Source organism: Podarcis vaucheri (assembly GCF_965113315.1).
Source record: "Podarcis vaucheri genome assembly, chromosome: 7".
NCBI lineage: Eukaryota > Metazoa > Chordata > Lepidosauria > Squamata > Lacertidae > Podarcis > Podarcis vaucheri.
This window is the reverse complement of record NC_138765.1, coordinates 85326350-85337654: the sequence shown is the minus strand read 5'-3', so window position 1 is coordinate 85337654 and position 11305 is coordinate 85326350. Positions and strand designations below refer to the sequence as shown.

Here is an 11305-nt window from a genome sequence, read left to right as displayed (position 1 = left end):
AGCAAGATTGCTTTCCGCTGCTCCAGAGGGGAGGACCCAAGCCAATGGATACAAATTATAATAAAAGAAATTCTGACTAAACGTTAAGAAAAACTTTCTGAAGTTAAGAGCAGCTTGACAGTGGAACCGAATCCCTTAAGTGGTGGTGGACTACCCTTCACTGGAGGTTTTTAAACAGAGGTTGGAAGGCCATCTGTCAGTGATTCCTTGGCTGTGGTTCTTGCTTGCAGGGGGTTCTATTAGATAGCTCATGGGTCCCTTCCAATTCTCCAATGATTCTATGACCTTCTTTATTGTGAGGACAGGATGCCCCCAGGAGTGTCCACAACCACTAGGTGCAGTGGAAAAAGCACTAAGCACGTGAGGTCTACCCCCCCCTCAAAATGCCGCCTCCCCCCTCCCCCAGCTATCAGCTGGGAAGGGAGGAAGAAGCCTCCCTTCCACCACACCCAGCACAGAAAACAGGCAGCCGGTTTGTGCAATGTGGGCCTACAAGCCAACTGCTTGCATCATTCTTTCAGCTCCCTAATTTTTAACAAGGTCAGTGGCTGGGCACTTGCCCTATTTACCACTCCAGCACAAAAGTGACGGCATAATCCAGACCGTTCTCTCTTTCTTTTATGGAGGAGAGCCAAAGACAATTGCTTTATAGCGCATCAAAGACAGTTATTACTCATAATACTGCCCAGGACCCAGCTGCCTTATACTGCTCCAGGGAATTTACATTTCCTGTATCTGTGCTGGGAAAGTACAATTCTCTGCTGTGTTGGTGCTAGCTGGGTGCTGGCTGCACAAGTATGAGTGGCCCCAAGCAAAGAGTGATGTCACCGTCACTGATGACAAAGGACAAGGTCCACAACCCATCTATCAGAAGAGCAGCAAAAAACACACAAAACCTCTCCAGGGCGCAAGACTGGGCAGTGTGTACGGAGGTCCAGGGCTGTCCAGATGACAAGACCCCCCCAGCCTTACTGATGTGGTCCAAAAGAAAGCAGAGAAGTACATTTGGCACCAGCTTGGCTGCAGGAGTTGCCGGAAGGAGGCGTACAAGGTGCCACACAACCGTCTTAGGGACTCCGCTTCAGATTTGTATAGGGTTTACTCCTTGGCCTTTTCTTCTCCCAGAGAAAAGCGTCCAGTTCCCTGAACAGTAAAGTTATCTCCTGCAGAAGGAATGCACTGCCACCCACTGCCTGTGTGAACCAGATATTCTGTAAAGGTAAAGGGACCCCTGACCATTAGGTGCAGTCGTGGCCAACTCTGGGGTTGCGGCGCTCATCTCGCTTTATTGGCCGAAAGAGCCGGTGTACAGCTTCCGGGTCATTTGGCCAACATGACTAAGCCGCTTCTGGCGAACCAGAGCAGTGCATGGAAACGCCGTTTACCTTCCCACCAGAGTGCTACCTATTTATCTACTTGCACTTTGACATGCTTTCAAACTGCTATGTTGGCACGAGCAGGGACCGAGCAATGGGAGCTCACCCCATCACGGGGATTCGAACCGCCAATCTTCTGATCAGCAAGTCCTAGGCTCTGTGGTTTAACCCACAGCACCACCCACATCCCTAATATTCTGTAATTGGCACCAAACGGAAACCTGCAGGACCACCCCAAAGAGGCTGCCATATAGGAGGGGATGCTTTGAGCAGTTTCTGCACCACAGCTGCTATAGCCACAAAGATACTTCAAGCCCCTGCCTGGAGCAGGGCTAAGCCCAATGGATGTCAACAGCTTCTGGGATGCTCCTGGCATATAAGTCAGGAGTCCAGGAAAACAGATCTGGAAAGAGCCACAAATAAGGGGCACAAACATTCTTTGTTTGGATTTCAACAAAAAACCCCAAAACCCCAGCTCCTTTCACAGCAAGAGTCCAGGGCTCAGTCATTCTCTGAGCCTTCACAAGCAAACTGAGTGTCTTCCTTACAAGGTGGCAGCCAAGAAGAAGTTCCCAGGTGCCCATAACTCCCTCTGAAGTCCCTGGCTGGAAGGCTCCTGCTCCTGGCTCAAGAAGCAGGGGACCCAGCTGGGTCTTGGCTCAAAGACAAGCTCTCCCCAGCAGGGACGTCCTGAACTAAATATACTTGTAGACCACCTTCTCACGAACCGTCTGCACTTCCATCTTGACGGGGCACTTGTACAGAAAGGAGAGCAATGTCTCTGTGTAGCCAATCAGGAAGTAGAACTTGGAAGGCCGCAGCTTCTGCAGGAAAATGGCGCAGATTATCAGCGTGTTGGCACGGCGCTTCAACACAATATCGCTGGCCAGGCAGCCATGGAAGGTGCCGTAGATTAACTTGCGGATGAAGACATCCTCCACAGAGCGTTCAGCTGCCCCTCCTTCGCCACTCAGGTTACCTACAGGGCAGGCAACAAGACCAGGGGAAGGGGGGGAGGTCATTAATTCATTAATTATTGTATTTTGATCCCAATTTTTCCTCCAAGGAGCTCAAGGTGGTATACATAGTTCTCATCCTCCCCATTTCATCCTTACTGTGAGGTAGGTTAGGCGAGTGTGAGTGACTAGCCCAACATCACCCAGTGGGCTTCAGGGCTGAGTGGGGATTCAAACCCTGGTCTCCCAGGTCCTAATCTGACACTCTAACCACTACACCACACTGCCTTTCTGTATCAGGGAGCACCAGCCTTGCTGTGCTCTGCATTCAGGGGGGTCATAGCTAGTGCTGGTGGTTTCAACCAGCCCTTTGGTTCACAACTTTCACTGGGTGGCAAAATGGCCGAGCCAATGAGGACATGGCTCTCAACCTAGGTCAATTCCAGGGGGAATTATTATGCCTTTATCGAATTGCATTAATTGTTTTGATGAATTGATGGTTGTCTTTTTGCTTTATTTATATGCTGCTGTGTTCGATATGATCGTGATTGAAATGTATGTTTGTGATTTAAGGCTCTTGTGGTTGTTGTGAGCTGCTTTGAGCTCAGCATCTGTTGTTGGAAAAGCAGAATTACAAATGTTAAATCAAATCAAAGTGACTGAATACCCTTCCAAGGAGACCAGGTTTGGAAGAACTTTGTATGCAGCTCATAACGAGTCCCAAGGAAGTATCTATACCTACCAAGAAAACCCCCCATTGCAGACAAGAACACTGAATGAGTTTCTCCTTTCAAGACACAAGCAGTGTGGAAGATGTCAGGAGTGATGACCCCCACCCCCACCTCCTTTCTCCAACAATAGCGTCCTAGGCCCCGTTTGATGACAACAGCCCCAAACCCAAAACCTTCCAGGAAGGAGTGGCGGCAGACCACTTGTACATCTCCACCTTTTCCAAATACAAGTGCCAGAACAGCCCATTCCCTCCCCCCCCCCACTGCCCCCCAACTCACTTGTGTGCTGGGAGAGCCAGCCCTTGCGGTGTGCAATGAAGTGGGGTGGGTGGGCTTCCTCATAGGTTACGGGCTTGTCTCCTTTCCCAACACGAACCCGAGCTGCTCGGTTCTGCAAGAGAGGTGTTGCAGGAGGTGTTTACCTCTCTCACACAAACAGCATGTGTGCGCACAGGAGAATCCTATGCCATCTTTATAATAATGGAAGGCATCTTGCCCTTGCCTGTAGTGCCACAATACACAGGAAGCCAGGGGTAGGCAGAGCCTCACAGCCCTCTGGGTGATTTACAATACATCCACAAGGACCTTTGACTCTGGATTTGGCACCAAAGGGAGTGGTTTTTTTCTAATGCAGATTGCTGTGCAAGGAACTTTTATACAAGAGAAAGAAGACTCTTGGGGAAAGAATACTCAACCCCCCCAACCCCTGCTTGAACGCTGTGGTGCTGATTATGATCCCCTTCCTGACCTGGCCTTTCTATTGAAAGGTCCTGACAGGGGTGGGGGGTAGAGGCTCCCTTGAACCCAACTCAGCTGTGGCATGCTCAGGGCCCCTCACAGGCCTAAAAGGAAAGGTAAAGGGACTCCTGATCATTAGGTCCAGTCGTGACCGACTCTGGGGTTGCGGCACTCATCTCGCTTTATTGGCTGAGGGAGCCGGCATACAGCTTCCGGGTCATGCGGCCAGCAGGACTAAGCTGCTTCTGGCGAACCAGAGCAGAACACGGAAATGCTGTTTACCTTCCCACCAGAGTGGTACCTATTTATCTACTTGCACTTGGACGTGCTTTCGAACTGCTAGGTGGGCAGGAGCAGGGACCGAGCAACGGGAGCTCACCCCGTCGTAGGGATTCGAACCGCCGACCTTCTGATCGGCAAGTCCTAGACTTTGTAGTTTAATCCACAGCGCCACCTGCGTCCCTGGCCTAAATGTGAGGGGACCTAATTCATACAGAAAAATCCCTCTGCAGACAAAATGAAAGGTGCTCCCAACACCTTTTAGCACGGTATGTGGTTAGTTTTCTGCAGCAAGCAAAGTCAGAGAACCCCATTTGAAACCCTGGCCCTAGAAGGACAAAAAGCCAGTCTTTCCTGCAAAAAGGCCGAGTGCTCCACAGCATTCCCAGGACAGCAGCCACCCAAGTATCTTTTAGATCTCTCAGGCTCTTACCTTACAGCAGGCAACACTGGTCCGGAAATCCCGCCTTGTAGAGAGGTGCCAAGAAGTATTGCCAGGACTCCCTACAAAGGCCTGAAAACAGAATGAAAATCAGGTACTCATCTGACACAATGGAGAACTAAACCAAACACCTCTATGCATATTTTTAGGTTAGCTCAACAGCTCCCCTGTAGTACAGGGGACACACCACACACCACACTTTCTAGGTCTCTAGCACCCACTACTCAGAGATGCTGTTGCCTCTGAACAAAGAGGTGCCATTTAGTTATCAAGAACCAACAATTTTGGCAGCACTCATAGCCTCCAAGAAGGTTATGTCCTCAAAAAAGAGAAAAAAAACAACTAGAATTAAGGGACGATACTCAATAGCCATTACTGAAACCTGGTGGAATGAGATTCATGAATGGAATGGAGGAACTGAAGGGCTTAGATTATTTTAAAAGAACAGATCATTAAAAGGATGCATACACGAATGAAGAAATCTACAAACCTAAACACTTGGGTAAAAAGTTTTTTAAAGAGGGAAATAACAGCTACATCTTTGTGGGAGCATGCTGCAGACTGTCATGCCAAAAAGAAGACTTGAATGATGCCTTCCTAGATCTAGAATCATAGGACCCTCAGGGTCATCTAGTCCAACTGTCTACAACGCAGGAATCTTTTATCCAATGCAGGGCTTCTGTTTGAGGACCCTGAGATTAAAAGTCTCATGCTCTACCGACTGAGCTATCACAGCCAGATGAGCACATTTTCAAAGAGGAGATTTCAACTATCCTGATATATACTGGAAGGCAAGCTTTGCTGAATCTAAAATTCCTGATGCCTGGCTGACAACTTCATCTTCCAGAAGCACTGGAAGCTGCTTGCATGTGGGCTAGATAATACGGGCTATTTTTAGGTGATGGACCATACCAAAGAGTGGCTCCTGGAGAGAAGAGGCAAGTTGGATGCCCTAGGGTTCCATTCTGGGCCTGGCATAGTTGAACATATTCCTCTATGACTTAGATGGAGGATGCTCATTAAATCTGCAGAAGACACCAAACTGTGAGGGGTAGTGGATACATTTGAAGGCAGGAGAAGGATGCAATATTTATCCTGACAGGAGAAGAACAGGATGGGTGACACCTGGCTTAGCAGGAGCACGTGTGAAAAGGAACTAGGGGTCTTAGTAGAACACAAACTAAACAGGAGTCAGGAGTGCACTACTTCCGGGTTAGCGCCTCCGGCAATGGCGGATTTCCTCTGATCGGGAGGAATCTGCTCCGTGGAAATCAGGGTCTGGCCACCACGGCGAGGTGGAGACCCACTAAAAACCACAGGCGGGAGAAGCCTGTGGACGTGGGATTCGGCTGGCACCTTTTGCGCCTCCCCTACTCGCGGGGAAACTCGTTTTCGGGGATCCGGAGCGACGTGGGATGAGCGGCGCGGTGCTTCGAATCGACTGCTTCTTTCACGGAGTGAAGTCGCATTGCTGTTGCCGGAGAGCGCTGACTTTTTCCTGTGGACAATTGGACTCTAAACAACTACCCGTGAGTAGAATGGAAAATTGGATTTCTAAACTTCTTAATTTGGCATCGAAACGGGAAGGTTTCAAACAGGAAGTCCGCCTTCCTCTTTTGTAAATAGATTGAAGCAAAGACGTGGCAAGCTAAAGCCTGGAAAGTCTTTTGTAAAGAATTAAATCTCCATCGGTTAAAATTACTAAACCCCCCTTGGAAGCAGGAGAAGAGGGGGGAAATTCTAGATCATTTAATGCCTGCAGGAGAGAGAGTGAAGAAAGATAAATCACCACCGTTTCGAACCTGGGAACGGGCTGCCAGTAAGACTGACATTTTGGGAAAGTTTATTGACTGTGAATAAAACGTATGTTGACAGATAGTTAAATAAGAGAAATATATTGCTTCCATTGTTTCCTTTTGCACTTAAAAAGGAGCAAAAAAAGTAACTGAAAATCGAAACTAATTCTGTCGCTGGATCTGCGTTTAAAAGGATGGATACAAATAGAAATTGTTTCCCCTAGAAGGAGCTTTTGAAACTGTTGCAGGAGTGGAGCTGGGGAATTTTCCAGCTGCAGAGATTAAAGAGCGTGAGAATCAGAATCTGACCTTGGACAAGAATGTTGACAGAAGAAGCCTTAGTGATTGCATTTTGCAAGACAAGTGCTTTATTGGAACAGCTTCATGAGAAGATGGATGTGATGATTATTAAAATTGACAATTTGGGACAAAAAATGACTGAGTTGGGACTAAAAGGGAATACCTATACAGAAATTACTCAGGAATTGACCCAGGAATCTGTTTTGACATGGCAAGCTGTGGAGAAGACGAAGGAGAAAGTTGTTGTTGAACCTCAAGTAATTCAAGTGGAGAGAGCCCTGGCCTCACAGAGGCAATTTGATGAACATAAGCTGTTGCCCTTTATGATCGAATCTAGAGAAAGCCAGATTTGGTGGGATGGAGCCCTGCTTGGATTGGAGAAGGAAAGTTGGATAGATCCTCCTATGCAGGGATGCTCTGGCCTTTGAGATCTGGATTTGGGTCAGGGGGAGAGTGGCGCTCTGAAAAATCTTTTGGACTTTAGTTTTGACTATGGAGAATGGGCTGACCTGTCAATTAGGAATAAAGACATTGTTAGGTTGGAGTTTCCCCGAGATCTACTCCTCAGTGCCAAAGGAAGGAAATTAAGAACAAGATCAGCAGAAGATAAAGTAAAGTGCATGTATAAATATGAAGAAGATCTGCAGAAGGGACATGGAAGAGAGTTAAGAGCCTCGGACAGAAGATCACCAGGTTGATGGACTATATGGTATTGATAGAAAGGACTGACAGAATCCGAGACCAGGGAGAAGAGACGGTGGAAGACGATTGGAAAAAAAAGTTTAAAAAAATTATTTAGAGAAATGTTGCAAAATTAATGAGTGTTAGAAAAATGTTGGAATGAAATTATATGGCTTTAGTAGAAATGTTATAAGGAGTTAAGTATAAATAAGTTTTAGGGTTTTAATGGTTAAGATAAGGTTAAAATAAATTAAGATAATTAAATGACAGAAAACAGTGAAAGATGGAAAGGATTTGCTGAAATAATTAATAACTAGAACACAAAAAGGGAGGTGTGAGGAGGTCGATGAAACAAGTCAATGAAAGATAAAGATATGGAAATATTGGATGTGTTTTTAACTGTTTTTGCTTTTGTTTTGATGTATTGTGTCTTTTGCTTTTTTATATGTATTGTAATGTATTGATTTGTATTGTTTATTTTTTTCTCTTTCTTTTTTACTTTTTTCCTTAATTCTTAAACTTTTAATAAATATTTTTTTTTTTTAAAAAAAGGAGTCGGGAGTGCACTGTGGAGTAGCTAAAAAGGCTAATGCAATTCTAAGTTGTACCACCAGAAATCATACAGTGTTTAGACTGTGAGAAGCAAGGTCTCACCTGGAGTGCCCAATTCTGGGCCACGTACAGTTTAAGGATGATGTTGACATAGTGAGACATGCCCAGGAGAGGAGGAACAAAGATGGTGAAGGTGCTATGAGGAAAAGTTGAAGGCATTGGGCATGTGCAACATACAGAGACAATTAGGAGACATAAAGGTCACCTTTATATCTAGACAGCATCTTAAAAAGCAGAGACATCACCTTGCCAACAAAGGTCTGTATAGTTAAAGCTATGGTTTTCCCAGTAGTGATGTATGGAAGTGAGAGCTGGACCATAAAGAAGGCTGATCGCCAAAGAATTGATGCTTTTGAATTCTGGTGCTGGAGGAGACTCTTGAGAGTCCCATGGACTGCAAGATCAAACCTCTCCATTCTGAAGGAAATCTGCCCTGAGTGCTCCCTGGAAGGACAGATCGTGAAGCTGAGGCTTCAGTACTTTGGCCACCTCAGGAGAAGAGAAGACTCCCTGGAAAAGACCCTGAGGTTGGGAAAGATTGAGGGCACAAGGAGAAGGGGACAACAGAGGACGAGATGGTTGGACAGTGTTCTCGAAGCTACCAGCATGAGTTTGGCCAAACTGCGGGAGGCAGTGGAAGACAGGAGTGTCTGGCGTGCTCTGGTCCGTGAGGCTATCAAGAGTCAGACAGGACTCAACAACTAAACAACAACAACAAAAGGTCACCTTCAAGGTGGCGGTTGTTGGACCACAATTTCCCTCATCCCTAGCTGGGTCTGATGGCTGCTGTGGCCCAACATCTGCAGGCCACCACCCTAGCTGCCCCTGACGCACATGAAGTTGGGCAGGGCAGGAACTGAAGGTGAAGAGATTTAGGCAGCCCTGTTTAGGGAAGCTTTTAATGTTTGATGTATCACAGTATTTTAATATTCTTTTGGAAGCCGCCCAGAGTGGCTGGGGAAACCCAGCCAGATGGGCGGGGTATAAATAATAAATAATAATAATTATTATTATTATTCAGGAAAAACTTCCTGATGGTGAAAGCAGCTGAAGGTTCACCGCGCCTGTTCCAGGCTTCGTTGGAGGCTTTTAAGCGAAGGCCCCTTAAACGTAATTTGTCACGTTTATATCCCGCCTTTTCCCCTCCAAGGAGCTCAGAGTGGCGCGCAAGGCTCTCCCCACTTCCCTCAATAAATCCCACCACCACAACAACCCTGCGAGGTAGGCTGAGAGGCAGCGACGCCCCCCCCCCAGGTCACATGCGGGGAGCTTCCTGGCCGAGTGGGGGCGTCTGAACCCTCCGCGGTAGCGCGTGGAGCCCCTTCCAGCCCCACCCCCCAAAAAAACGACTTCCTGACCGCCCTCAGACTCGCCTCAAGGCCCCGCCGAGCCGCCACCGCCGTCCTCCACCAGGGGGCCGCCATCTTGGGACGCGACGTAGGGAAAAAGGATGAACCGGCCAAGTCTCGCGAGAAGAGGGGAGGGCGAAGGTGCCCGGATGTACTCGGAGACTGGGGGGGGGGGAGGAGGGGAGAACCCGAGCCTCAGCACGTTATGGGTCGAGTCCAAAGAGAGAAGCCGAGCACGTGCTGCCTCACAACTTCCGGTCGCAGTGCGACACCTCCTGGAGCATGCCAGTTCTGAATTCCAGTGACTTCATCTAGATTTAAAACGGGCATCCAGTCTTTCAGTGACTATTCCAGGGGTGATCGGAGCTGATGCGATTTCACCCGCAAGTTGCGCGGGGGGGGGGGGAATTTGTCCAGAAAGTTGTCTGGCAAGGATGGCTATATCCAGAGAGAAAATGGGCTCTTCTTGCTGTTTTTTTGTAATTTAAAAACGAAATCCAGTCGAACAGCAAAATATAAAACTTGGAATCACAGAATTGTATAGTTGGAAGGGATCGCGAGGGTCATCTAGTCCAGCCCCCTGCAATGCGGGAATGTTTTGCCCAATTTGGGGCTTGAACCCATGTCCTTGAGATTAAGAGTCTACGGAGTGAGCTATCAGTTGTTAAAACAAGAGGGAAAAGGTCATGTAATTTTCTCAGTTGGAATTCTTGTATGGGTAAAGAACATAAAAAGAGCCTTCTCCCGTTCTCACAGTGACCAACCAGATGCCTGTGGAGAATCTCATAAGAGCGCTCTCCGCAACTGGGATTCAGATCCATTATTTCTGCCTCCGACTGTGGAGGTAGAGCATAGCCATGCTGGCTAGTACCCATTGATGGCCCTCTCCTCCCTGAATTTGTCCAGCCCTCTTTGGAAGCCATCCAGGTTATTGGCCATCACTCTCTCCTGTGGCAGCGAGTTCCATAGTTTAACTGCACTGCATGAAGGACTTTCTCTTACCTGTCTTGCTTCTTCCAACATTCAGTTTCATTGGACGTCCGTGGGTTCTAGTGTTATGAGTTTCATATTCATCTTTACGCCCCCCCCCCATCCTCAGATGTAAGATGGGGCAGCTGCTGAGTGCCATATGGTAGCATATGTTCTGTCCCCTCCTCATAGGCTTGTTGTCTAGTGCCCTGTTTCTGACATCCAGGCACATTGACACCAAATGGTTTCTTTGCAAGCCCCGTCAACCAGCCAGTGATCAGCCTTGCCTTCCAGCCCAGCCATATTGAGAATGACCCTGGCATCACCCATGACACCCGAAGTTGGGCAAGCAGGTGTTGTTCTGCGGCCCTGATTAGCCCATGGCTGCTTTCTATAGGATTACTTTCATACACACCCTGGATCCACCATATGGAAAGGGGGAAAATCACTAAAGCAAAATTATATTTTATTTTATGGAGGAGAGAGTAAAACAGGGGAAGAGGGGGTCTCTATGTCTCCTCCTGTGTTCTGGAGGAAAGAAGGCACGGTGACGTCTTAGCGAAGGACCCATTTGCTGGCCTTGGAGCAGTTAGCCATTTACCTCCCTCCTCCATACCTGTCCTGTTTATATGGGGTTATGCCAAGTTCTGATGACACCAGATGTTTCTGATAAAACCAACCAGTCCACAGAAGCTTGTGACTCAAGGTCACCCTTTGCTCTCTGTTGCCCCAAGCAGGCCGACTAAGGTGAAAGCTATTTGGTAGGTTATGGGATGCGGTAGGTTAAACCACAGAGCCTAGGACTTGCTGATCAGAAGGTCGGCGGTTCAAATCCGCACAACGGGGTGAGCTCCCATTGCTCGGTCCCTGCTCCTGCCAACCTAGCAGTTCGAAAGCATGTCAAAGTGCAAGTAGATAAATAGGTACCGCTCCGGCAGGAAGGTAAACGGCGTTTCCATGCGCTGCTCTGGTTCGCCAGAAGCAGCTTAGTCATGCTGGCCACATGACCCGGAAGCTGTACACCGGCTCCCTCGGCCAATAGAGCGAGATGAGCGCCCCAACCCCAGAGTCGGCCA

The 11305-nt window shown here is 47.9% G+C and overlaps 1 protein-coding gene and 1 long non-coding RNA gene across 2 annotated transcripts; both read right to left on the bottom strand.

Annotated features, from left to right (window-relative positions):
• Positions 1–1796: 1796 nt before the first annotated feature.
• Positions 1797–9411, bottom strand: MRPS24 (mitochondrial ribosomal protein S24). The gene is made up of 4 exons (XM_082230681.1): positions 9285–9411; positions 4514–4594; positions 3343–3454; positions 1797–2355 (listed from the first exon to the last, which is right to left on the bottom strand). Exons 1-4 carry the CDS (start codon positions 9333–9335, stop codon positions 2072–2074), a joined length of 528 nt encoding a protein of 175 aa, XP_082086807.1. The 5' UTR covers positions 9336–9411; the 3' UTR covers positions 1797–2071.
• Positions 7858–9237, bottom strand: LOC309536554. Its single transcript, XR_014221613.1, has 3 exons — positions 8940–9237; positions 8638–8806; positions 7858–8116 (listed from the first exon to the last, which is right to left on the bottom strand). It is a non-coding gene; the product is annotated as an uncharacterized lncRNA (long non-coding RNA).
• Positions 9412–11305: the final 1894 nt, after the last annotated feature.